The sequence below is a fragment of the Mycothermus thermophilus genome (genome assembly GCF_041956435.1).
Source record: "Mycothermus thermophilus strain CBS 625.91 unplaced genomic scaffold VTJ04scaffold_3, whole genome shotgun sequence".
NCBI lineage: Eukaryota > Fungi > Ascomycota > Sordariomycetes > Sordariales > Chaetomiaceae > Mycothermus > Mycothermus thermophilus.
The window spans coordinates 394,669-421,347 of NW_027191429.1; the positions used below are offsets into that span (position 1 = coordinate 394,669).

The 26,679-nt window shown below is 52.8% G+C and overlaps 9 protein-coding genes across 9 annotated transcripts; 4 read left to right on the forward strand and 5 right to left on the reverse strand.

Moving 5' to 3' along the window:
- Positions 1–1,561: 1,561 nt before the first annotated feature.
- VTJ04DRAFT_4240 (uncharacterized protein) lies at positions 1,562–2,272 on the reverse strand (the record flags this gene model as incomplete). The annotated part of the gene is made up of 1 exon (XM_069362229.1): positions 1,562–2,272. One exon carries the CDS (start codon positions 2,270–2,272, stop codon positions 1,562–1,564), a length of 711 nt encoding a protein of 236 aa, XP_069219196.1.
- A 1,099-nt stretch (positions 2,273–3,371) lies between these two features.
- Positions 3,372–3,642, forward strand: VTJ04DRAFT_4241 (uncharacterized protein; the record flags this gene model as incomplete). Its single annotated transcript, XM_069362230.1, has 2 exons — positions 3,372–3,454; positions 3,525–3,642. The coding sequence occupies 2 exons, from the start codon at positions 3,372–3,374 to the stop codon at positions 3,640–3,642; spliced, it is 201 nt and encodes a 66-aa protein (XP_069219197.1).
- A 19-nt stretch (positions 3,643–3,661) lies between these two features.
- VTJ04DRAFT_4242 (uncharacterized protein) lies at positions 3,662–5,409 on the reverse strand (the record flags this gene model as incomplete). Its single annotated transcript, XM_069362231.1, has 2 exons — positions 3,662–4,732; positions 4,792–5,409. 2 exons carry the CDS (start codon positions 5,407–5,409, stop codon positions 3,662–3,664), a joined length of 1,689 nt encoding a protein of 562 aa, XP_069219198.1.
- A 1,058-nt stretch (positions 5,410–6,467) lies between these two features.
- Positions 6,468–7,860, reverse strand: VTJ04DRAFT_4243 (uncharacterized protein; the record flags this gene model as incomplete). The annotated part of the gene is made up of 3 exons (XM_069362232.1): positions 6,468–6,817; positions 6,871–7,720; positions 7,789–7,860. 3 exons carry the CDS (start codon positions 7,858–7,860, stop codon positions 6,468–6,470), a joined length of 1,272 nt encoding a protein of 423 aa, XP_069219199.1.
- Positions 7,861–8,786: 926 nt separating this feature from the next.
- Positions 8,787–11,714, forward strand: VTJ04DRAFT_4244 (uncharacterized protein; the record flags this gene model as incomplete). Its single annotated transcript, XM_069362233.1, has 5 exons — positions 8,787–9,229; positions 9,298–9,397; positions 9,446–9,932; positions 9,994–10,903; positions 10,961–11,714. 5 exons carry the CDS (start codon positions 8,787–8,789, stop codon positions 11,712–11,714), a joined length of 2,694 nt encoding a protein of 897 aa, XP_069219200.1.
- Positions 11,715–11,932: 218 nt separating this feature from the next.
- On the reverse strand, positions 11,933–15,625 carry VTJ04DRAFT_4245 (uncharacterized protein; the record flags this gene model as incomplete). The annotated part of the gene is made up of 5 exons (XM_069362234.1): positions 11,933–13,435; positions 13,524–13,573; positions 14,027–14,517; positions 14,591–15,266; positions 15,337–15,625. The coding sequence occupies 5 exons, from the start codon at positions 15,623–15,625 to the stop codon at positions 11,933–11,935; spliced, it is 3,009 nt and encodes a 1,002-aa protein (XP_069219201.1).
- Positions 15,626–16,321: 696 nt separating this feature from the next.
- On the forward strand, positions 16,322–17,153 carry VTJ04DRAFT_4246 (uncharacterized protein; the record flags this gene model as incomplete). The annotated part of the gene is made up of 3 exons (XM_069362235.1): positions 16,322–16,717; positions 16,778–17,021; positions 17,101–17,153. 3 exons carry the CDS (start codon positions 16,322–16,324, stop codon positions 17,151–17,153), a joined length of 693 nt encoding a protein of 230 aa, XP_069219202.1.
- A 1,367-nt stretch (positions 17,154–18,520) lies between these two features.
- VTJ04DRAFT_4247 (uncharacterized protein) lies at positions 18,521–18,851 on the reverse strand (the record flags this gene model as incomplete). Its single annotated transcript, XM_069362236.1, has 2 exons — positions 18,521–18,775; positions 18,849–18,851. The coding sequence occupies 2 exons, from the start codon at positions 18,849–18,851 to the stop codon at positions 18,521–18,523; spliced, it is 258 nt and encodes an 85-aa protein (XP_069219203.1).
- Positions 18,852–23,835: 4,984 nt separating this feature from the next.
- Positions 23,836–26,472, forward strand: VTJ04DRAFT_4248 (uncharacterized protein; the record flags this gene model as incomplete). Its single annotated transcript, XM_069362237.1, has 1 exon — positions 23,836–26,472. One exon carries the CDS (start codon positions 23,836–23,838, stop codon positions 26,470–26,472), a length of 2,637 nt encoding a protein of 878 aa, XP_069219204.1.
- Between the last annotated feature and the right edge of the window lie 207 nt (positions 26,473–26,679).

Sequence of the window (26,679 nt, forward strand, 5' to 3'; positions counted from 1 at the left end):
AACATTGGAACTCTGTTCCACTGACCACTCTTGCCTGAATTCACTCAGCAGTACGGATTCTCATTCTTTATCCAGATAAACCACTGCGAGATTCATTTACTGCTTGTGACGTCATGATGGCGGCGTTAGCCCGAGCCAAACCTCCAACCGAGCATTTGCTCCAAGCATTACTTGCTGTCAGTCTGCCCATCTTCATTAACACAAGGAACAATTCAGCTATGACTACGGAGTACTAATTATACTATAAATGCTGGCTTACAGCAGCCTCTCACCAACGTTACGTTACTTTCAGGGCTCCTCAGTAGATGCTTCCGACTCTTCTTCATTCAAGTCGATGTCCTCCAACTGGACCATTCCACGTCCGGCCTGCCGGAAGCGGACAATATGTAACGACCCAAAAGTCACCATGCATAAGTCTGGCAACACCCACACGTCCTCGTGTTTGCCATCTACTTCAGGCGATGATAAATCCCCGCCAAACAGGCGCAGAACCCAACCATGATCGATTTGAATGCTGAAGTGGACGTCCAATTGGGACAAATTAGGTACTGCCTTTCGCAAGCCTTGTAGTAGGTAGTCCCAGAGGACTGGCCCTGTCGCCTGAGGTTGACCGAAGGAGTCAAGGGCGGCAGGATTGGTCAAGTTTGTGGGAAATATGCCCCCAACAGTCCTGAACAGGCGGTCTTGGTCTTGGTGGTTGCTGAAGCTTAGCTCCAACCTCCGGAGATGGCTGAGACCTCGCGGCGGCTGGCGGAGGAAAAGCCGATGCACGTCGCTGCTAGATTTCATGACTGGAGTTACCCCTTCCCACAGGGATTGGGAGGCCTCGAGGTACCTGAGGTATAATATTAGTGATTATGCCAACGAAATAACAAGACAAAGTGAAACGACAAAACCGGTACATTTTCGTAGATATACCGGGCAATACTGAAACGTCTTGAAAGAATAAAAGGGGTTCTCCGTGCGGAAGACATGCAAACAATAGCAGAACGTCTATGATGGGAAATTTCAAAACATACTAACAACAGACAATGAAGCTAGAATCCTGCGAACAAGCAGGTCAAACGTCACAAGTGTTGCAGCAACTCGCCAAGCAAACAATGGGCAGCAGATGGAACAAAGCAAGCCATGCGAGCACCATATTCATATAACATGACTGAACGATAAACAACTGAAGAATGAGATGCGAAAGGGGATCACTTACATCCTTCGACAAACCAATAGAATTGACCAAATTGGTGTTCTCACTTCATCCTCCCCGCCACCTCCGTCGTCAGCCATCACCCTCCATCTCCTTATCCTCTCACTCTGACACCCCCAATGCCGTCCCCACCCCTTTCTCAACTTCATTGCGTCCCAAAACCCTACCATTCCCAGCCCGCTCTGAGATGGATCCCCAATATCAATACCATCCACTATCGTTTTGGGGTCCGTCTCCGCATCTATCAGCGCCACGCCGGTCTCCGGGCAGGGTGACCCGCACCGTCGTCGTGGTAGTCTCACGCGGCGTGAAAATGTGCATGCGTAGGTCATTATTGTTTCTGCCACCAGTTTGGAAGTACTAAGTCCAAACGTGGTGGAAGATCAGACGACGGAGCTCAAGAGGTAGGCGGTACAGGGGTGAGGACTCTTGGGGATTGAAGGCAGCAGCGGCGCCGTGGACTTGAATTTCGTCAGGGTTCGGCCCGTTGATATAGACGTCATCGTCGCAGCTGGTGATCGCAGAAAAGGGGCGCGGGCTGGTATAAGCAACGCCCGCGGCGCCGTCAACCTGGGCTGCGGCGACGCTCAGCCCGTTGATGTCGACATCGTCGTCGCAGCTAATTGTCACAGAAAAGGAAGTCGTCGCGGAAAAGGAGGGCAGGTCGGCGTGGGCAACCCTTACAGCGCTGTCGACTTGTACCGCGGCGACGCTTGGCCCGCTGATGTTGATCTCGTCGGCGTCACGGCTGGTCGTTGCAGAAAGGAAGGAAGGGTCGGCGTAATCAACACCCGAGACAACACCCGCAGCAACAACATCAGCGGCGACATCTACAGCGACATCCGCGGCAATAATGTTCGAATTATTGCCGTTATGGACGGTGGCCACGGAAACAAAGACCGGCTCCGCGGCACCCTTGGCAATCGTATCGTCGCTGCTGTCGCCGCTGCTGTCGTCGCCGCCGCCGCCGATGCCTGTATCATTCTCTGGACAGGTCGTATTCTTGTGCTTGTCTTGAGAGTCTTCCGCGAGTTCGTTTTTGGGCCGGTCGGTCGAGTGACTGGACGCCATCTTGACGGTTGTTCCACGTGTTTTGAGTCCTAAATAGCCGTCTTGAACACCGTTGGTCGTTTCGATTGTCGGGTTTCTTGATCTAGGTCAAAGATATGTGTCGGGTCTTGGAGGACGAAAGCTCGGAGTTGCGTGACGAGAGGACCGATTGTTAGAGTGAAGAGAGAAACCAGGGGAGAAAAAGTGGCGAAAAGGTTGTAAAGAGGAAACGCAACATCAAAGCTCTTATTAAGTAGAGAATGTCGCGGACAACACCCACCTGTTCAAGGAGGAGCCATGGTGAAGTGACTTGCACCTTTTTCGCTAGCGATGCCGGAGAATAAAGGGGCGCTGCGATACTAGGGACAGCCATAATCAGATGCAAGAACAGTGGATAACGTGAACCAATGCCAGACAAGTATTTACCATGATCTTTAGCAGTGTTGGTGACTGTGACCTCATATTAGTTTTGAGACTGGGTCAAGCATGAGTAAGCAGGTTAGGTTTCATCAGGTTCGTGTTTGGGATGGAATAAAGCACAAGTCAAGGATACCTAGGTCACATATATCAAGATCACACTCGTTTTTGGGTGGATGTACGGACAAGTAATCATGCCCAGAAAAGTTTATAAGCCAGCATTTTGTTGTGCAGGGGTCAGGGGCAGAGTGCTACAGACTAGTATGTAATAATATTAATAAACGACTATATTGTGTGTGGAATATCAAGGAGGCTTGTATGAAACTCTGTCACATTGGTAAAAGTCCAGATGGTATGTGATGTAATCCTGGTTGTGTGTTGCAAAGATGATGCTTACTTAGTTGCCTCGCGTTGCAACACAACCACATGTTCAAGATAGAGGTACGTCAGTGATAACATAGGCTGTAAGACCCATTACATGGCGGGCAACCTAGCCACGTCACGTACCCCTTATGAATCAATAATCTGGGGACGATGAAGTCGCAATTTAGCACCCTGAAACCATGAACGCACATTGAACAGCCGGCATCCTTGACTTGTCCGAAAGACTTGATCCCAGGAACACAATGCTCTTTGTTTGCCCGTATAAAACTGCCAGACCAGAGAAATACCGATAGTACATAAATCCCAAATACCCAGGCAGATGCAGATACATCAACATAAGGATCAACGCCAGGTCCAGATGCAGCCCACACACCCCGACCAACCAGCCCCCAGCTTGATTCCGTCCAGCCCATCATAACCCCGATCCGGTAGAACTTGTAAGAAATAGCAGCCACCTGATACAAACCGCTAGCCGCCCATACATCCCGTCCTGGCAACCCCTGCCTCCCATCCTTTCAAACAGTAGCATTGAACCCAGCGTCATGTTCTTCCAGCAAACATGGAACAAGCCAAACAACATCAGCACATAAACAGCCACAGACTCACCCTCTACTCAACAACGGCACCATCCTGTCGGGCCCTGGAGTTCGGGAGCAGGATCTCCCCATCCGAGTCAGAATCCTCATCAGACGCTGCTGCAGCTCGATCCAACATCCGGTCCAGCTCGTCGTCAGCCAGCGCTCGACGAGGTTTTGATGGTACCGTCAGTCCCGATGACACAGGTATGTGCTTCAGCTTAGGAAGCTGCTGAGGCTGTTGAGAGGACTGAGGCATGTGGTGATATGTGTCAGTGGTAGACGGCAGATGACCACCGTTGGCGCGGCGACGAGGCGAGGGCTCGTCAATGTCCATCATGGTTGGGGACTTTTCGAATCCGACGCGCTTTTGGGTTTGGGATTGGGATTGGGAGCGTGAATGATGGGCCGGGCGAGATGTGGGGAGAGTCTTTCGTGGCTGATGGCCAGGCAGGGGTGTACGCTGGGGCGGGGCATGAGAGGCGGGCAAGGGTTGCGATGAGGAAGCGGGGAACGCATGCTTGAGGTTCGCCGGGTTGCCAGGGCTGCTCATAAAGAGCAGCGACTCAATGGCGTCCTGCTCGCGAACATTCGTGTGGGGCGAGACAAGCATGGTTTCTGGAATCGCGCTGTGGTGTCGTGTAGGCGCGAGGTAAGGGCTGGTATGAGATCCAGGATGGGGCGAGGATTGATGAGAGAGGAATGCGGGGACCCGGCCAGGGTCAGGTACCCGGCGGGGGTTAGCCGTCTGCGGGGCAGGATGTATCGAGACAGGCGGCGCAAGACCATGGCTTGTCTTGACAGGTGACGCCGAACTGGCCCGGGATGTGGGATCCGGGGACTCTTTAAATTGAGAGTTCCCGGCTTGACCGGAAGACTGATGCAGGTTTGTCGCCGGGCTTGTGTTGTTGCTGGCACGATGAGAAACGGCTGACAGTTGCGGGCTTGTTGACGAGCCGTTTCGAAGCTGTATTGTCGAGGCGCTGGACGTCGGGGAGGCAGCTTGTGACGCAAGCGTCTCAACCTGATCGATGGTGTGTGATTGCCAGCCATGGCTCACCTTGACCATGGCATATGAAAGACGAGCCTTGAGCTCAGCAGAAACCTGATGATGGTGAGTTCTCCTAGTCGCAGTCGATTGATGACTAGAACATGAGAGCATACCTCGCCAATCCGTGTCCCCGAGACTGAAGTTGTGCTAACGGCGCTGGTGGTTCGCGAATGACCACCTGTGTACTTTGGCGATACATTGGACGCGTCATGAGGCTGCTTGACCAAGCCGTCGGCGGTGCGTTTCCTAGAACCTCCGTTGGACATGTCCGCCGGAAATTCTGGTACACGTTCCTGGGCGGCGGCTATCTGGGAAAGCTGAGGTAATTGGGAATCTGGACTTGTTCCAGGGCTTGTCCGGCCGCCACTGGCAGCGGGGCTGAGCGCGCCGTCAGCGCCGTTGGATGGGCGGGTGTCCTGGAACTCGAGTTTGTGCGTTTGGGACAAGGTCGGTTGTGAGGAATGTTGCAAACTGGAGGCATCCATAGGCGTTCTGGTGTTGTTTGCTGAGGTGACAGGCGAGTTGCCGTTGCGCAGGTTGCTCGAGGGGTTCTCGACGTCGAATGTCGCGCGCTCAAAGGCAGAAGCCGAAGCTCTGGGCACAGCATCCATCTTGGACATGGCGGCGTAGGAATTTGGTAGAGGTGGGATTGGACGTGAGTCCCTATCTGGGTTGAGTTTGTCGTTGAATGGATTTGGAAGCGCCGCCGTTGTTGCGGTCGTTTCCGTCATTTCGCGCGGTCACGATTCGAAAGTGGGATGTGCGCCTGAGCTACGGTCGGGCCGGCCAAGAAAACAACAAATACAAAAGAAGGATTGGACTGCCTTGCTGTCAGAGTAAAGCCAGGCTGGCGACAGAGGCGTGCGTGGTCTGTCTCTGGACCTGGTGCTTGCTGTCGGGGAAGAATGGCAAGCGATGGGAGCGAGATGGACGATGGGTACTGCGGGTGTGTTGCGGTTGCAGTGTGTGCCGCCGCCGCCTCCAACGCTGTCTGGGTCTTGGTTACGCGGTTCGCGCGACGCCGCCGCGGCTCGGCGGTTGTGTGCACAGACCACGTGCCCCACGGCCCCGCTGGCCGCGTTCGGCAGGAAATCGTCCTGCCACTTGGGGCCAGGTGAGCGCAACCGGCCAGCACGTCGTCAACGGGTCGTCAAACGGGTCGCCAACGGGTCTCCAGCCACTCCCGCTGCCAAGGACAAAACGTCGCAAACGTGGAGAATTGGGTGCATCCATCATCCATTCCCATCCCCAAACTGACCGAGTCTGCGCGTTTCACGCCACTGACGAAAAAAGCCCTCAACGCCTTGGGTGCAATGCAAAACTGCCAGGTATGCACAGCATACAATTGACAGCTTACCTGTCCAGGTAGATTGAACGGGGAACGCTCGTCTACTCCGTAGGACGCATGTTACTCTTTACTGGCTGAAACCTTTGTTTTTCTCCGGCGTCTTGCCAAAACACGGGTCAACCATGCCACAGGTTTTGTTGGTTTCCGGCGCGAATCTTCCCGAGTTCACTCCAGCCAAGGCCAGAACGCGAAGTCACGTGTTGATGCCTGGGCACATCCAATCCATCTGCGCGCCATATCATCGATTCCTGCAGCCAATGTTTGTTTTGACGGGCGATGACGGAGCCTTGGATTTGCATTGCCACCCACCAATCGACTTTGCATCAGCTCCTCCTCAACACGAGGGCGGAAATGTCTGCAGCACGCCGTCTGACATCGGCACAGGCTGAGGTGAAGCAAAAGTGCGGCATCCTGTCCGCCTTGTCGTTTTCCAGTGTCTGATCAACACTCCGCCTCGTTGAGCCTCGTTGAGCCTCGTTGACATTTTGTTGTCTCGCCACAAGAGCATGCCCCGCGGGCGACCGGATGCCGGAACCGACCTGTGGGGGACGTCTCGGGCCGGATCCGCTTTTCGTCGCGCTCCGGCCGTCCGGCTTGGATGACAGAGGGCTCCGCTTCGCCCGGCCCGAGTCCGCCCAGGCTCGGCATGACAACATCTCTTGGTTCTCCGGCAGGAATGGTCAAAGCCAATGTTGTCCACGAGGATTTAAATAGGAATTTTCCCCCCCACGACTCCGAGCCGCAGATGCAGTTTGTATTGCACCGGATGCTACTTTGCTGTAGAGCCCATGCTGAGGTCAGAGCCCCAGTCCATATAACAATCGGCCCATCTTCCCAGATGCACGATAGTCGTCTCCCAATTCGGCACCGTCGTCTTGATGCTCTCCAGTGAGAGGATTGTGGTGGAACACCCACTCGTTGAGCTCGTACAAACAGAACTTCCACCAACGGATGGGGAAGTCCCACAGATACTCTGCCTCGGAAGCTGAGTGGCGAACGACATTGCCCTTTCTATCCAAGAAGACCAACCGCAGGTAGTCTGTCTCAAACGCACTGGCATCCGCGATGAAGAGGTAGCTCGACACGGCCTTGTCTTGGAGCTCCTGACCGTGCTCACCGTATTCAGCCTCCAACATAGCCACGTAGTCCCGTCGAGAGGCGTCTCCGCCATACGATGATTCCAAACGTCTCTCGATATCTTCTTGGAGTTTCCCGCGCAATTCGTTGATATACTCGCACTCAAACGGTGGGCCTCCCGTGCGCCGCCCGCGGACCAGCTCAGGCAGCACGTCGAACACACGCCACCACTCGTCGCCGAAGTTGAAGAGGTCTGGGTCGTTCAGAATCCACCACTGATCGGCGCTCTCGTCGTAGTTGGGGTCCATGTCGTCATTATGGGCGCGCCATGCGGCAAACCTGGCATCAGATTGTTCGTCGTAGTGGGTGCGCAGCGTAACGGCCTCATCGTCACGCTCTATCCAGATCTTGAGGGCCACCTGGCGCCAGCGCTCCGACCGCCACGGTTCCAGGATGACGCGCACCTCGTCATCTGTCGGGACCCGTGTTATAGGATTCTGGGCGTATCGACCTGTGGTGTCCCATTCCCGCGGGAATTCGCCAAGGTCTACGAACGCGCGGACCAAAGCACGCCTCTGTTCTGCGGCGGGCTGGGATGAGGTCCAGTCCCAGTTTCTCTAGAAGTCGAAACACCGAAAGGTTAGGATGGCTAAGATACCTCCTCAACCGGGGATGTGCGACATACAATCAGATACTGTTCAACGGGGAGGGCGCCCCATGGATTATTAGACAGGTCGGACTCGATCGACATGGCCATGGTTGAAGAGGTGAAATGGTAGTGGCCGAATTTCGAGGCACTCCTGGTGTGTTGCAAAAAGAACCGGAAAAATGTTTGTGCCTCGTCGAGGGGAGATGTTTGATCTTTGCTTCTGTGCTGACAGTGGTGGCCTAGGACAGATCAACCGCAGGAATGTCTCATCGAAACCAAGCGGGATAGCGAGTAGAGCACCCGGTATTAAATAATCCTATGTCGACCACCCAAACATCCTTGACTGGGCAGACGTCCGGATTTACTCATGCGCGCCCGTGAAAGACGGAATACGCTGCAACGACGAGAATCAACGTCGTGATGTTGGCCGGGACTCTAGTTATTGTCGGCACGGAAATCAGGCAGCCGCCTTGTGAACTCCGGTAGGTTGCAGCATGAAGCATGGAGTTCCCGGTCGTTTGGGGCGCGAATGCAACCTTAATCTCTGTTGGCACCTTTGCCCTGACCTCACTCATCTGGGTGTTGCGAGAGGTACTTCTGAGATCCAGACTAGTTTACGCGTTTCGGACTGATCAAAGACCATTTAATTACGAAGTAGGGGACCAAAAATTGGCATCATCATCACCCGTGAACGCCTCCCCTCCTGTTCTGCCAGATCCTAGGTGATGAAGGAGCCGCAGGTTCTCAGCCACAAGCCGGGCACTGCAGGCTGGCCAAGTCAGCCACAGCAGGCCTGACATTAGCGACCTGAAGTATGCCCCCAACGATATTCCTGCCCCTCTTTAGCCTCCTTTTGTCCAAGCATTCAGGCTTTGGCACACCAACGCCGTCTCCATGAAGGTCGGAGACCGGGTTATTTGACAAAGCTCCCCCGTTCGTCTCCTTTCTGTCGATTAAATGGGCGCATATTGAATTATCACATTGTCCATATTCCGTATCAAACCCCATGGGACGGGGGTGGGATCGCGGACAGGATGGACCCCCTCTCTACAACAGCGTCCGTGATCACCCTCCTTGAAGCCCTGGCGATTTTGACCAAAACAACAGCGAGCGCTCTGGAGTATGCAGAGACACTCGCACGTGTCAAAGAACATTATGGCCATATCGAAAGCCTGCTCAAATCCTCAAAGGATGTTATCGATCAGCTGAACACACTTAAATCGAAGATAATAGAGACGGTAGAGGATCACGAACTTCGGGATGCGGGAATTTCTCCCGATCACCTCCAACGACATTTGGAAGCCACCGAGGCCCTTAGGAAGTCGTTGGAAACTCATCAAAAGAAGCTACAGGGCGTCAGAAAGCTGTGGTCCGTTGTCGTGCGCCAAGATGAGCTGTACAAGGATCTCCAGCGGAATGTTGAGAGATTCAGGGACTCTATGGGATGCTTGTCTATTCTTTTATGCATCTTCCAAACGTGAGTGGTCTCCCTAGATGTCGAAAACTCTTACATGTTCAGGTACTGAATAGCTATCTGAGCTCAAGACGTGTGACGTTGTCACAATCCACCAAAGCCAAGGAAGAACAGCAGTCAACCCACGACAAGCTTGATGCTATCGCAGCAAATCAAGCCATATCTCATAATGTGAGAGCTCTCGATACACATTTAGCACGTCTCTGACATCCAGTTTAGGCCCTGGATCAACTTGCTCAAACTATGCACAGTACCAACGAGATCTGCCTGGGCATCGAGCAGAATATCAACGCCCTTGCATTGTCGACGCAAGGCCCTGTCAACCCCGAGCATAGGCAGAACTTCTTTGGAATCCCTTACCCTCGAAACCGGTATTTCACTGGCAGAGAAGAACTCCTTCAGAAGCTGGAGGCTTGCCTGTTGCCTGGCAAAGGCAAAGAGATTCAGCCACGGCCGGGAGTGGCTGGACGTGTGTTTTGCATTTATGGCCTTCCTGGGCTTGGAAAGACACACACTGCCATCGAGTTTGCATACCGACAAGAGGAGGCCGGCAGCTTCTCGCATATCTTTTGGATCACGGCCGACACACCGGAAAAACTGAGCCATGGCTTTGCGGCTATCCCTCGCGATTTGGGAATTGCTTGTGAGAACAGGTTGTCTGAGTCGGTAGATGCTGCTTTGTCCTGGTTAAGGAAACCGCCTCAAGGTGAGCTCTGTTCGGTTCGGCGTTTGCATCAAGCCTCATGTTAATGGTTCCCGGAACATAGGCGCAACCTGGCTGCTGATTCTTGACAATGTTGACAACTTCGACGTTTTGAACAAGTATTGGTCGTCCTTTGCCTCCGGATCTATCTTGCTCACTAGCCGGGATGCGCTTCCTAAACTCGCTGCTGTCTCAGAATCGAGTGAGAGCGTTCGCTTGGTACCCTTCACCCCAGAAGAGGGCACTGAAATGCTCAAAAAGAGATTCGAAAACCTGAGAGATGCGGGGAATAACGGCTGGACGATTGAAGCCCTAGCTAGACGTTTTGGCTTCTACCCTCTGTACATGGATCAGATGGCATCTTTCATCGAGGCTGACCCGATGCCTCTGTCGGACTGGTACTACCGTCGACTGACCGGAGAGTTTGCAGAGAGCGAGCTCCAGGATATTGATCCCAACAGTCCTTGGTACAGCCAAAGCATTGCCAAGGCCATTGAACAACATATCAGCCGCCTTAATGCCGAGGATCGTCTCGTATTATCGACCATCGCCTTCTTCGACCCGGACAACATCCCCGAAAGGCTGTTGCTCATGAAGTCCGGACGGATCCCAAATCTCTCGACGCCAGTTCGACGCCAGGCAACGTTACAGCGCCTGGCTCGGTCCTCGTTTATCCATCTCAATCCGGCCAGAGGTGGGAAGCCTGGGACTGGTCGATGCATCAATATTCATCGTCTGGTCTGCGAGGCCGCAATCAGGACCTGCTTCGACGTCCAGGCCGCCTTGAACAACGCCATGGAACTTTTGTGCCAGGAATTTCGATGCAGTCCTTCCATGATCCCCCAAGGTACGGAGGAATTGAGGGAGCTGGACACTCACTTCCAGGGGTTTTGGAGACGATATCTCGAAATGAGGAAGTCTACAAAGCTTACACCGTCATGGGCGTTTATACAGCTTGCATACACTCGGACGTGGTGAGTAAGAGTGGAACCCATTCTTATCGCATGTGACCTAACCTCAGCACCGTCCAGGTATACGTGGAAGACCAGAGGCGATCCGCCCCTCGAACGGTGGAACATCCTCGAACCGTGTATCGATACGGCGAGAGCTGCGATGGACGAACTCCTGTTTGCGAAGGCTTCCGAGTCCGGAACTATTCCTGCCGACTTCCTGAGTGAAATCTGCCTCATGGAGGTTTACTATAACCTGTTCTACTGGGGTTCAATCTCACACGGGTTGGCCCGCGCCCACCGGATCATTGAACTTCTCGACATTGAGACCGATCACGACCGGATTGATCCGCGCCACCCAAGTCGCATCAATGCCCTCATGTATCTGGGTTCATTATTGTGGCTGGTCAATGACCACCGGCAATCTGTCGAGATCCTCTCACAAGCGTTAAACCTTCTCCTTGTCACCGACAAGACCTTGCAAGCCCAATCGTATGCTCTGGCTCTGAATTACCTTCTTCTGTGTCGTTCATGTTGCAGCCTGGCGGATAAATGGGAGACTGCTCGTCACTGCTTTGACAAATTTCAGTCTCTGAGACAGACGTCGGAGTTTTTGATTGAGATGGCGCTAGATATCTCAGGTGTCGCCGCAGGAGGTCGCATTTATGTGTATATATCGTTCGTCGATTTCTTGCAGGTCGTGAACACGTCAGGCTCCCAACAGGTTAAGGTCAGATGGACCCGCCGTTCCACAGCACACCTTCCCATCGAGCGGCCGGAGGGCTTTGACCTTCGGATTGGTGTCGCTGTTCCGTATTGGCCTAGTCCACGCTAGTAAAAGACATTTCTTATCCCATCGATGGACTCCGGGGGCTCTTGGTACCACACGAGAGTCTTTATTATTAAATAATAGGCTCATTGAATCCACACGTCACCCAAGTGGAATCTGTTCAGTCAGATAGCAGCGTATTTGCTCTGAGCGCGGCATAGCTTGATGGCTTGTACTATCAAGAAATCCAAGGTTCCTTGGGCATTCATGCGATGGTTGTTCAGTTACTCGATCCTTGTCTCTACCCCTTCCTTCTTGAGCCAATCTCCCAGAACCACAGCTGCATCTGTTTGAGCATTTCCATACGCAATGTCAAGAGCAGTCATAAACATGGGACTTCTCAGCGTTGGGTTAGCTCCTGCGTCCAACAACATCGTGACAATTTCCACGCTTCCAGCCTGTGCGGCGGCCATGAGTGCTGTCCATCCAACCTTGCGGACTTGTCCGACGGGGGTTTGAGGCGATGGAACGCTTCCACTTTTGACGCCCTCGCCCGATGACTGTGCCCATGCTGGATCTGGTGAGCAGCCTGCTGCCAACAGTCTTCTCACCACCGGGGCCGATCCCGAAGCTGCAGCGAGCAGGATGGCCGATTCACCACGGGCTGAGACATCGTTTACTGATGCCCCGGCGTCCAACAGCATGTCCACAGTCCCAATGTCCCCATTAAAGGCGGCACACCTTAAACAGGTCCAGCCTGACACCAGTTGAATGTTTGGATCAGCGCCCGCAGTCAAGAGTAGCGACACAATATCCCTGCGCTCAGTTTTGATCGCTTCGGCGAGCGCGGTCCATTCGTCAGGTGAGCGATAGTTGACGTTGCAGCCATGATCGAGTAGCCATTTGACACAGGGTTTGTCGTTCCTCTGGACTGCCAACATCAATGGGGTCCAACCGTACTTGGAGGTGGTGTCGATGTTGGCCCCGCGTTCAAGGAGACACTCCATAACCTCAAAGTGGTTGCCACTTGAAGCAAGGAGGAATGGAGAGCAACCCACTGAGGCACCCTCTTCGACAGTGTACGTCGAGGTACCTGATTCAGATTGGGTCAAGAGGGCCTCTAGTTGCTTGATGTCTCCCTCCCAGGCGGACCGCTGCAGGGGGGTCAGAGTGTTGAGGTTCATCCGGTATGGTGAACGGGAAAGACTCTGCGTGTCGGCCTGTGGAGTTGTGTTTTCCCCCACATATTCTTTCGGGTTCGAAACGATCCTCACAAAAGTTGGCGCTTTAGTGACATCGGCTCCAGCAGAAATGAGCATTTGGGCAATGAAGAAGTAGCCAGCATCTGCCGCGAGGTCAAGTGCTGTCGGCTTGCCGGTCCAAGGGACAAAATTGGGGTCTGCTCCCAATTCGAGCAACAGCCTCACGGTATGTGTCAGACCTTGGCTGGCTGCCACCATGAGGATCGTCATGTATTCGTTCCCCGTGCTGAGGATATCTCGGATGTCTTGACTATGCCACTTTTGAGCTGCCTGATTCAGGAACTCTTCGATGTCGTCCTCCAGGCCGTGAGATGCATAAAAGGCGAGACGTGCAGCGATCTGGTGAATGTCTCTACCAGGAGTTCTTTGTTGCAGGAAGCTCTCCAGCGTTTTGGAATGATCCCGAGCCATGTTTTCGATCACGCGAAAGGGAGTAGGAACGCCGTATCCTTGTTCGAGCGAGAGGTCGGTCCCGTCATTCTGTTTGATGGCTTCAGTCCGATGGGTGACGATGTCGTCATGCTCCTGGAACACGATTAGTATGGCTTATGACTGGAAAGGAGTCAAATAGGCCTGGGCTGAAGGCTCAGAGAAATGTGCCCATATTACTTACGTTCAACCAATGGCGGTACCAATTCCAACCCCTCTGCGTCTTTTTGAGAACTACCCACACTCCGCATGCATCACAGAGGGCCGTCCATATCACACGCCGTTGATACGGAAGCCTATGGAGTATGCGTGGTCTTGGGAGCGGAATTCCTGATTCCGGTATGCCATGAATGTATGTCAAGTGGAATGCGTAGCCTCCATCTGCCATGTTCACCCAGTGAGGCACTGGGCAACGGGTGCAGAGGCCCTCGTTCGCCTTTCCATTCCCGCGTACCCAACTTGGAGTATAAAGGTCGCCTTTATACCTGGGGCCTTGACGGACAGGAAAATCCTGTGGACTGTTGAGGTCAAAGTGATCAAGGTCTGGAGGCAGATTGTCTGGTATCTGCCACTTTAAAGCGAGACTCGGTCTTCCATGAAATGTTTCAGGATAAATGTTATACTTTTGAAGGGCTAATATCCCCCTTAACCTCTCTTTCAAGACCTCAGGATCCAACTGGCATTCACTTTGGCGAGGACCGGCGTTCTTGTCCTCCTGGGCATCGTCTTGCCCTTCGTCATCCGAGTCCTCGTAAGTGATGGTGAGGTCGGAGCTTGGGAGGACGAACAAAGCAGCCTGTTCAAGATGACGAGCCAGATGCCTGCCAAACCTGTTGGCAGGAACTCGTGATATCTCTTGCTCTTGGATTCCCCGCTGTCGAAGGATGGTAGGGTAGTCGCAGAATGGACAGTCAGCCGCGTCGAAGTGTGACGCTGATCGCCCAAAATTGTCGGCAACGTCATCAACCCAATCGTCTGGGACCTGGTCTCCATGGGCAGTGCGTATGTGCCCCTTCATAGATTCAAGGGTTGGAACACTCTGTTGGCACATGCCGCAGGTCCAGCGTTTTCGATGGACTGCCATCTCATGGCGCCACCATTCGTCGCGGGACTCAAAGAAGTGGTCACAGCGTTCAGCAAGACAGATGTAGGATGACAGGTCGGAGTGGACATGTTCACTTGGGACAGTGAATCAGTAGGTTAGCGGGTCATAAACCAATTTCACAAATTTGGAGTGCGATGGCGACGTACCTCCAAGCTTGTTTGTCTGGGAGCTCGACAAAGGTACAGCAGTACCGACAAAAGCACTGTGGACTGGTGGAAGAGGATTCCGGTGGTTTGGGCGCCAATAATCTCTGTTTGATACGAGCCGCCGTGGCGCGAGTGCCATCAAATTGAGCAGCTGGCCCAGCACGCTCCCTGACCACCTCTTCGGATGGTATTATCACAGGTTGACGGACAGGATCGAAACCCTCATACAGCAATTGCTCATGACGGCGTCTGTATTGCACCCAATATCGTCTCTGAGCATTGGCCTTGCCTAGCTTGTCTGCGAACTTTCCATTTCCAGTATCACGGAGCCGAGGGAAAAGGTCTTGGACATGTCTGATCTCTGGATCCACAGCGTAACTTTCGTTCATTGATAACTTGAAGAACTTCGGCTTCCGGGAGCACAGATGAATGTGAGTGGAGAGGCGCATCAGGCTACCTATGGCTTCATTGATGGAGAGGTGTAAGTCTTTGGACTCGGTGATCACCTCGTCGTCACCAACGGCGTGGTCACTGTCGGCTGAGCCTGGCTCAGGAGCCACGACACTTCCAGTCTCGTCATCGCTCAAAGACGTGTCGCTGAAGTTGTCCGGTAATACGTGGACCGAGGCCCTAGTCCATGTGCTCTGGCGTCGCGTGCCATTGGCAATCTCTTGAACTGTAGACCCAGTTAGGTTTCCCTTTCGACCATTGTTTTGTTTGGAAAGGTCAAGGGGCATTGGACCTACGATTAGTAACCGCTTTCTCAAGCTGCTTCAACAAGCGTACCACCTCCCGGGAAACATCGTCATTCGAAAGACGGGAATCGAGAGATCCTTCCCTCCCCTTAAACACACCCAGGGCGCCGGCCCAGAGGTTAAAACGATCGAGGCAGTCGTCGAGGTATTCGGCATCCACTTCAACGCCATCTGGCATGTCGTCCAGCACGGTTTTACGTGCGACATTGGCACAGAGAATACGAAGTTCTCGCCTTGCACTGGATGTGGCAGCAAGAATCGGCTCCCGCGTGTCCGTCATCTTCACGCACGTCAGTATGATCCTCAACGAGTTGGCTCTGATCCGACGGAGAGGATATGTCCAAACTCAGCCACCTACTCCGGAAAGGTAAGGTTGAAGACAACAGAGGAATTATACTTTATTCACTTGAGCAGATGTGACGCTTCTAAGCAACCGCGACTAGCATGGCCTCCGTCGCCAGGCAAAGTGCAAGGCAGTCTCGTCAGACGTTAACCCCGCCTAAAACACCGGTATGCGGTGTCAGACAACGCAAGGCAACCATCGCACCCCGCACCCAGATAATAGTGTCCCAGCACCAACAAATGTCCACCATGGAGTGTTCTGCTAGATGCTCGTTAACGGTGATGAAACGATTGGACAATGGAGAGCATTGTCTGACACAGCCTCACTGCTCTTCGTCCCTTTGTGCATAAGCGCTTGATCGTCCATTGGTGCCCTCCTGCGAGGCGGGGTGCCATAATAATGCTCTGACATTCTGATCAGAGGGCTCATACATACGGTTTCTCCCTGAATACAGAATGCTCTCAGTGACCCCAGGAATAACGTTAACGTCCAAGGCACTTCTCTACCTATGCGAACTGTCTCCGAGCCACATCGTCTATTCTCAGGCAATCCCCGTCTCAGCGACCACGGAGGCTAGCACCGAGGCTCAGTTTTGTGGATACCACTTAATACTTGACACCATTCATTCCCTCAATGTCTGGCATCGAGATTGCCGGGATTGTGTTGGCTGTCTTTCCCCTGGTCATCCGGGTTCTCGAGCATTACCAAGGCGCTTATGACAGTGCTCGAGACTTCGCGCATTTCCGCCGCGAATTTGCTCAACTGGTTAACGAGGTCAACCGTGAACAAATTATTTTCCGGCTACACATCGAGGCTATGCTGCGCTCTGTTAGCACAGAGCCAGAGTTTTTGATTCAGGAGATGATGAACAACACGCAAGATTGGCGATGGAAGAGCCCGAAACTTGCTCAGAGACTGCAGCAGACGCTTAGCGGCGACGGCGAGTACGAGAACTACCGTGCCTCAATGCGGGAGATTCACGACAATCTCTCGAGCATCTCCAAGCGGCTGAGCACCTTTGACAGCGTCGTGAGTAACGGCCTGCCCAAGCCATGTTTCGGAACCACAACTGACTGGCAGCAATAATAGGATGAACTCTCTGATGTGGAACATGAGACATCGGGGATGAGTCGTCGTTTCAAGCGGCAACTTCTTAAACTGCAATTTGTAATCCACAAGAAGAAATGGCGGCAGCAAATCCAAGACCTTGGGAGGCAGATCGATCGCCTGAGCAAACTCTTCAGCGATGCTGAGTCTCTGTCTCCAGCAAGACAATCCCGGAGCATCATTAAGCAACACGAAGCGTTCCAGAGCGTCAAGAAACAAGCATCGAGTCTTCACCAAGCCATCATGAATTCGCTTTCTTGTGCTTGCGTCACGCCACACTTCTTCAAGCTTGTCATCGGGACCAGACACCAAGGGTCTCGCGGCCATTCAGGTGCAGAAGCACTGGGTCGGATTTTGAAGGTTCTTTTTCCCCTCCACCAACGCCCCTGGATGGTGCCACCGGTAGTGCTGGACAAAGAAGACGCCTGGTACAGCTTCAACACTCGCATGCTCCCATCCGCTACCACGGGCACTGAACCCATTGTTGAAGGGAATGGCTCTGACACTCGGCCCTCTTCTTCCACGGCTTCTTTGAGGTCCCGATTTAGCACAAGCTCTTCTGCTTCAGTTTCGACAAACACAGATTCGAGCATATCGGAGTCATTACTGCATTTGGAAGCGGAGGCTTTGGTGCTGGACACAGCAAGACAGCAGTGCCAAAGTCTCCTCATCGTGAACACCAGGCAATGTTGCGTCAGGGAAAGCTCATTCCCATCAACGACCTCTGTAGCGTTATCCGAGGAGGGAATGAACATCAGCTGACAGGATACCTCGATGATGGCCATGGAGGCTACCACATCTTCCACACCGACGCATCATTCTCATTCAGTTCACTTGATGTTTACCGCGTCGTCAGCCTGGCGACTGTGCTAGCGGGTGGTGACACAAACTCCAACGACCCAAGTTTGTCTCGGCGGCAAAGAATGTCCATTGCGCTCACCTTGGCCTATGCCGTCCTTGAACTTTACCCGACCCCTTGGATGCCGTCTCCTCTGGGGAAGATGGACGTCTACTTTTTCCAGCGCAAACACGGCGATATTATGATTGACAGCCCCTTTTTTGTCTGTCAGGGGCCTTCCCACAAAGATCTCAAGGGGAAAGTCTCAGATTCAGCGTCCCATGATCGCCAAGGGATGACTGTCGATCATTCTAGCGCATTACTTGCACTCGGGATCGTCATAATGGAGCTTTGGTTTGGGCAGACTCTGGAATCCTTACCGTTCTACAAGGATCATTGTGACGAAAGCGGCAAAGAGAAGCAATTCACTCGACTGACTGCCGCCTGGCAATGGCAAAAAAGGACGATCGACGAAGCGGGCTTTGTACTTCATGATATCACAAGCCGATGTACTCGAGGCAACTTTGGCGAGGCCAACCTGAACCTCAACCAAGCGAAGAGTATAAAGGCTGTCCATGACCACGTGGTCAAGCCGTTAGAAGATATGATCATGCACGCATGGCCAGACCATTCGTCTGTGTAAAAGAGTGTATACAAAATCCCAAAATACACACGCATCTTGTGCTATTGAATGTTTCCATGTCCGATGTGAGTGTCCCAGTCCCGTTCCCGGTAGTCTTTTGGGTGTCTTGGTCTGCGGATCAATTACCAACCTGTACAGTTACTTGGTTACTTCCAGCAACAAAAACGATCAAGACCGTTGCATATCTACATGAAACGATATTAGCCCAAGCCAGCGATGCCATCAGCGGAGTTGAGGGATTGACTCACGTTACCCCAGCAAGCAGCAACTCCAAAGTGTGTGACTTTGTGAGCAGGGCAAGGACGAGCAGATAGATGACAGTGCACAGAATGTAGATTGTGATGCGGACAGAAAGATTCTCGATCATGTTGCATAGGATGACTGGAACCAGCAGCAGGAGTGTGATGGTGAGAAGTATGAGAGCCCTTGAGAAGACTCGAATCCAGGGCCCAGTGTAGATGAAGACATTGGGATCTTTCGAGACTTCATTGAACCGGCTCTAATGGAAGCCAGTTGGTAAATGTCAACGGCAATGTCCCAGAGTTGATGAGTTCACCTTGCGAAGACCGCACCATGTCTTTGAGCGAGACAGGGCATTTTCCAGCCACGACTCAACTTGCAAGCAAGCTTTGTCCCCGGTTGCTGCCAGTGTTACTAGATCTCAGGAATTCTCGAGGTATGCCAACACTTTCTCCTCGATATTGGGGTTTCCTTTCAGCCAATTTCTTATGTTCTCAATGTCGCGGGTCTGGGCAGGCTTCAATGCCAATATTCGGCGTGTCCTTTCGATAAACTGGTCTAAAGCACAAAGTGCTCCTGGTCAATAACTCTCGGGATGTTGTAAAAGGTTAGGATAGGTAAGGCTAGGGAAGACTGACCATAGTCTTTGAGAGCTGCCTCTAGTTCAGCAAGCAACCGTCTTCGTCCAGGATTGCCGTCAGGCCGTATAGAGCCAAGTTATCCCCCACGCCTCTCATTTCCATCCAGCTTGTCCAGCTGCTCTTCGAGCAGACACAACTGGTCCTGTTTGTAGAGAAGAAGACGAGCATGAAGCCGAGTAAAGCGCCTGGATATCAGCCAGTGATCATGTGCAGCCAGGAAGGTGGTGAAACGAGGATATCCGTGTCTGTAGTCCTCAACTATGGTTATGGGGGGTCAGCAAGGGGGTGGCAATTGGGAAGGAAGCTGGAAAGAGGTGGTGTGTCCAGCCTTTCAGGTTTGCATTATTAAACATAGTTAGGTAGTCAACTCACTCTTCTTGTTCCGTGCTTCCGTTGGTGTTTCTCTCGAGAACGTGGAAGTCCCTCTGGGGATTTCATGCGTGGGGAGAATGGAGGTTGCCATTTCCTGTTCGAATGTCTGAGGTCTGAGAACAGCACCACCTTTTCGACGGATCGGGGATCTGATGATCTAGTCCTCGCAATTACGCGCGTGTGTACCGATTCAACCTGGACCTCTCAACAATTTTATTCCCGTGTTGACTCAAAAGCATCCTCCCTCCCCACGATGACTGAGTCTTGCATGAGGTGTATGCATGGAGATGTCAACTTGGTCCACATGCAAGCACATAGTCCCATGGATGACCCAGTGGCGTGATGCTTTCGTTATTAAATAACAGCAGGACGACCCAGACTCTTTAGGAGGCTCCTGTGCTATCAGGCATACAGCACGGCTATTACTCTGCGCCCTACAGCACTCGACTTCGACACGAACATGTCGTCAACCGAACAGTGAGCCAAATCCGAGACAACATGACATATTGGAAAGCACCTGATATCCCTGTCATAGGCCAGTTATTATATTCAATGATGGTGATTCACGCCCGATGGTGCGAAAACCGGACAAGGCAAGTTCATGATGGGTGACGGGACTGTGGCTCAGACGGTGGTGGTCTGAGGCCAGCCCCCTCTGCTGCGCGATGCATTCGAGATCACCTGACATTGACCAAGCGATGAACCCAGAAACCGCGGTTCAAGTGCAGACAGAAAGTGTACTATTACGGTGGCGGAAATCGTGAGGGACCGTACTACATTGAAACGGTCCAGGCCAGCAATGACATGCGATCTTATAAGGTGACGCTGTGCCGGGAGGATTTTGAGCCGGTTATGAACGGTCGGGCAGTGGACGAATGGGATCTGGAACTCGCCGACTAGGAACGCTGAGTGACAGGGTTAAAACTTAGCCGCTCGTAACCACTTGAGCTTTTGTAAAACGCGGCTGTCTTTGGAACCAGCCGCAGATGAGTATTATGTCTTGTTCCCTGCCTCTTCCTGGTGTTTTTGACCCTACTTGATTGCTTGCAATCGCGCAGTCTTATAATTCTTAGTTTCTTCTCTAATGGAGAGGGCTTCAATGAGAGTGACACACTACGCCATATTAATTGGAATCGACGACTACCAAGTGAGCCCGTTGAAAGGATGCTGAAGAGATGTCTACAATATCAAGACGCATCTTGAGCACGTACTTGGCAGCGTTGTCCAAGTCCACTGGCTCGCGTCCGGAAATCCCAAGGAACAAACAAATCTAGGATCAAACAACAAAGCTCTACTCAAACCTACGCGGGCTAACATAGAAGCGGCATTCCAGCCGATTACTGCACAAGCACAAGCTGGAGATTATATGTATATGCACTTCTCCGGTCATGGTGACACTCGAAAAGCACACCCAATGTTTGGAAACCTTGCGACTGGCGATCTTGACTTGGCAGTTCTCCTGAGAGCTCAACTACGGAGGTGTATCTGCGAGGTCTTGAACTAGCAGAGCCGGTGAAAGCGATGATTGAGAACGGCTTGGTGGTTACACTGTCACTGGGTTGCGGTTTCTCCGGAAGTGTTTATCGTGATGATGAAGCCGTGGACACCCCGCTGCGCTCTGGTGAACCCGACAGTGTGACTGAGACGGAGTCCCTCTCTGCAAACCAGGAATGCACAAGTCCAGGTTCGCCAGTCAGGAATGGGAGAGCCCATCGCGACGCCTCCTCAAAGCCAAGTTGATTCCTCAACCCAGATCGGTATGCCATCATTGCGGCCTGCGGAACTCTCGAGAAATCCTGGGAATATCTGATCAACCATGCGCATCGTGGAATATTTTCATCTACATCGTTGCGACAACACACGTCCAAGGAGAATGTCGGCAAATCTCCTGGCAAGCGGGAAATCTCAACCAGCCGTTTTTCGGCCCTCCACGTCAAACCAGAACGGGGAAGATGGCCATCTTAATACCGGCCGTTCGGAGGAAGGACGGGGCTCTTGAGTTTCAGGCAAGCAAAGCCCATTGTCTTGGTGAGGGCGACGAGTTTCTCTTGCATTCTCCGTTGGCTAGGACGAGCGTTTCTCTGCCGGAACAACCGCACTCGCGTCCAGCAGTCCACACAATCCGGCATGCGAAGCCAGCGACGTCCGACCTCGAGCCGATGGACCCGTCAATCACAGTACCAGCCAACGCATGGTCACTAATCGCCCAACCTATTTCCTTGCACTGTCGCGAGGACTTACCGATCCAACTCCATAACAGTCTCCCAGGATGTGATCAATGGGCTACGGCCTTGAAAAGCCGCTCTTTTTATGTCAAAGAGTCTCCGCAGACCCCTGCAGCATTTGACATCCGTCCGAGCAAGAACGAAAACGGGCATCATATCAGAGCAGCGGCTGGTGATGTGGACATCGATCTTCATTCAGTGACAGATAACACAGATATAACTAGCGCAGCAACCACTCTCGAGCACCTGGTTGGTACCGAGTCGTCAAGGCTCACTCGAATCCGGAGGCCCCTGAGTCCTTCATGTCATCTTATAACGTCGAGTGGGAGTTTCAGGGAAAGTCCTACGGTCCTGGATCCCAGATAGAAGTGTCACACGGCTTCAAACTGTTCCTGAGGTTCACGAACCTGATCCAACTTTCGCCTTACGTCGTGATCTTGGGTTGCGGACCAGTGTGACAAGTGGATAATCACTGGGCAGCACCTTACTTAGAGGTTATACCCCTGGGCAGGAAGAATGGGAGTCCCACGAGCATGAAGCCCATCAGATTCATGATGCAGGTCTCGCCTGAAATAAGGGAGAAGGGTGGAAACAAGTGCGAGGACATACTGAAAGTCATTGTGGCGTCCCAGCCATCTCTGTTTCTCTCCATGGAACTCCCTAAACTGGGACAATATTCTCGTGTAATTGCCACAAGTCGAGAGATCGTGGGACAGGACGGAAGATGTCCAAGAAAACTGGGCTGTGGAGGAATTCCAGATTGTAACATTCCTGTAGGAATTCACGTTCTGGGGTAGACAGCCTCTGGGCCCGGTTGCTCGGTGTCGACGTCAGACGGTGGAACAATGTCAGCCCTGTCAACACGTAATCCAGACAGCAATTTAGATTCGGATCCGTCAGGTATCAGATCATATTAACTTCACATTACGCAAGTCAAATCAGCTCTGCAGAGCCTCGCGTTCCAGAAGGCTCCTGCCAAGAATTGCTGCATCTGGCATCTGAGCACCAGACATAAGATAGGCCAGTCCAATGCTGGGCTGAACCCCTCACGCAGTCTCCCTCTTTCTACCTCCACAGGCCACGGGTCTCGTGTTCTCAACAGAGGTGCATTAGTTGGCTTTCACCTCGGCTGAGGGTCTTCCAGTTTGTCTGCTCTTCTGATCTGTTTCTTTTCACTGGAATAGCTTAGAACTTATCCAGCTTCCCAGGCCTGTTCTCCTCAAGGGACTTCAGGAAGGGGCATACTCGAGATTCAGGTACATACATCCTTCGGGCAAGGCACGCAGTGTGCACATACTAACCCAGAAGGCAGCGTTAAGATATTTATCATAATGGAAAGTTTACAGGCATCTGCCGTGGTTCTGGATCCCCAGGACTTTGCTCCTCTGGATATCACATCCGAACCCGATCTCCCCGAACCTGACATGGTGTCTACGGCCAGGCAAGAGAGGTCTCGAAGTGCCTGGGCGAATGGCGACTTCAATGTTTACTCAGTTCAGGGCGACAACTCGGAACATGGGGTTTGCTATCGCCTTGCAGCTCTGTGCCATCAAGCCTTTAGGAAGAGAAACAGCCCGATCCCTCACGGCCTTCCCGCGTTGACTGCGGCCATTCGGTTCACAAAGCTCGCACTTGCCACGGCACCAACAGGAGAGGATCTGGACACTATTATGTGCTGGCTGCTTCTGGCAAACCTTTTCAGGACCCAATACCACTACTTGGGAAATAATGGAAACATCGAGACATTGGCTGCTCGAGTTTTGACGGTGAAGCTCAAAGACTTGGTCACGCAGAAACCGGTGTCACCCAGAGACCCTGAATGCACGGAGCGGTTGTTGGTCATTGGCCGACTCGTCCATGATGCATATTGCCTTGTTCTCAATCCTGCCCGGTTGGATGAGATAACAAAATGTCTGATTTCGGATGTTAGGCTGATCCCGGCCGACAACCCCCTGCGACCTCGAGCGTTTCGCATGGCAGCGGCTTGTATTTGGCAAAGATACAAACACCCAAACTCACGATCTAGAAACCTAGCGGATTTTGTGGAAGCCATCACGCATTGTGAAACGACGGTCGATCTCATGCCTGTCGAAGACCCAGTGCTGAAGGGACGCTACCTTTACCTGCTCTCGGAGATGATGATGTGGAAAAGGAACTTAGGGGGAATGCGAGACGACCTGGACAAGTTCATCCACTACATCCGGCGCACGGCAGACGAACTCCCACCATCTGACGACTACCGAGTATCCGCCATGATCTCCCTCATTACCGCTCTCCATGACCGGTACACTCGACACAAGGTTGACAAGGATGTTCAAGAAGCCCTGCAATGGCAACGCAAGCTGCTTCAAGAGGCGACGACAGAGTCCGATTACTGGCACTGGGCTGTAGCACAAGGCGTAAAGCTCACAGGGACGAGAGCCGAGATGACCAAAGACTTACACCTCCTTGAAGAGGCCGTTGCACTTGCACGAAACGAGCTCGCGGAAATACATGGCGTTAGTAACGCAATATATTTGCAAGCAGAGCTCCTAGATCAACTGGCATACTTGCTCACGACAAAGTTCATGTGGAAGAAGAACATCCCAGATTTAGAAGAATGCGTCCGAATTTACCGGACCCTGGTGCAAGTATGGCAATATTTCCAGGGAAAACCACACTCAACCCCCGAGACTGTGAGCTATGTCTTGGGCAACGCACTGGACTCTCTCTCAACCTCCCTGAGCATGCTCGCGATACACACAAAGGACCCCAAGAATGTGCGGGACGCGGCGGTATACTCTCAACGATACAGAGAGATGAAGGCTCCAGTGGAGTTTCGACACACTCCACGTGAAGCTCTGGTTGAGGTCATGTACCTGATGCATCATATCATTGGAAGTTATGGACCAAGCGACGCTCAAACCTTGCGGGATGCCTTTCAACGCTATACCTCAGTGATGCGCGAGAACAATTTCTATCATGGCCTTGAGCACACCATTCCCTCTGTCCTGCTACGCTACGCTATCAAAGCTGGTCTCTGGGAGGAAGCCTGGGAGTGCGCAAAAATCGCCATCGATTTTGTCTTCCATAAATCCATTCGCTCACTCAGCACCTCAGACCGGATCGCATTGTTCAGAGACTGGGCCGGCCTCGCGTCACAAGCTGCGGCAACGGCATTTCAAGCCGGAAATTCGGCTCTGGAAGCGCTACTCCTGCTTGAGAAGGGTCGGGGCATCTTTGGTGCCTCCCTTGAGCAGCTACGTGTTGACACACTGCGTCTACAAGGTCTGAAGCCAGAATTGGCAGAAAGGCTTGCGAAGCTCCGAGGGGAACTAGAAATGGCTACATCCCTTGTGGACATCCCGCAAGCTTTAGACTCCCAGAACCCCCTCTTGCAGGACGTTCTGAGGCAACTTCGTGTGCCTGAGGACGATATCCAGCTGAGGCGAAAGCAGGAGTTCGACGAGTTGTTGCTCAAAATCCAGGAGACTCCAGGATTTGGGGACTTTCTGCGGTCCCTGACGGAGGAGGAGATCCGTGATACAGCAGATTGTGGTCCCATTGTTGTCATCAACGTCAGCAAATCACCACCCCGTTGTGACGCGCTGTTGATTGAGCCTGGCCAGATACGCGAAGTTCCCCTGCCCAATCTGACATACGAGTCGATCAAGTCCAGGGAGAGTGAGGCGGGAATGTACGAGACTTTGGAATGGTTGTGGGATGCTATGGCTCGTCCCATCCTCGAGGCATTAGGATACACCAAGCCCATGCAGCCCATTGTTCAGGATGGTGACGTTCGAGTGCCGCATATCTGGTGGGTTCCAACTGGCCCGTTGACCGTCTTTCCTCTTCACGCCGCAGGTCTCCATAAGAAGAACTCAGGCGAAACAGTGCTCGACCGCGTGGTCTCATCCTACGCCTCATCTGTGAGATCATTGAGACATGCCCGTGGACGACCAACTTCCCTGGAGCCTTCCGGTCCTGGAGCCTCCCCTGGCAACGATTTGAAGCAACGGGCACTCTTAGTGGCAGTGGAGAACACACCCGGCCTACCTTCGTTGATGTCAGCGGTGGAGGAAATAAAGAACGCGAAGACGGCCGTCGAGAGTATGGGCATGCAAGCCTTTGACAAGTCATCCAGTTGTGTTAAACACGACATTGCAGAACAGCTGCGAACATGCGATTGGTTTCACTTTGCGGGGCATGGGTACACCGCTCCCGACGACGCGTCGAAGAGCTCGTTGATATTCCGAGCGCCAGATAACCCCAACAACCACGACGTCGACCGCCAAGAGAATTCCTTAACCATCGCAGAACTGCTCAACATGGAGCTAGCCTACCGTGTTGGCCAACCTGCTCCTTTCCTCGCATATCTCTCAGCTTGCGGGACAGGCAGAATGCGAGACGAACAGTCCAGAGACGAAAGCATCCATCTCGCGAGCGCCTTCCAGCTTGCGGGATTCCGGCACGTCGTGGGCACGCTCTGGAACGTTCAAGATGCAGTTTGCAAGGAGGTTGCGAGTCTCACGTACCAAACAATTCAGAGCGAGTGGGAAAAGAACAAAACTTGGACAGACGACTCTGTTGCCCTGGCGTTGCATCATGCCCTGAGGGTCATGAGAGACAAGAGGATACCACAGAATGGAGATGACCGGGGAGAGTCTGGTCGAGACATGCAACTTGTTGAGGAGGATGAATGGGCAGACTGGGCTCCTTTTGTGCATTTTGGAGTTTAGGATGAGGATGTCATATCACCCAGCTATCGCGAGATTTGAAGTCTTTCACACTCGCCGGATCATCGAAGCTCTGGAGGAAGCATGGGGAGCGGAGATCTGTTGGATCGACTCCACAGTATGATGTGCATCCTGAATCCTGCGGACTGCTACATCGTTCTAGAATGAACACGGCCGTGTGACGGAGGTCCACTGGATCTACATCCTCCG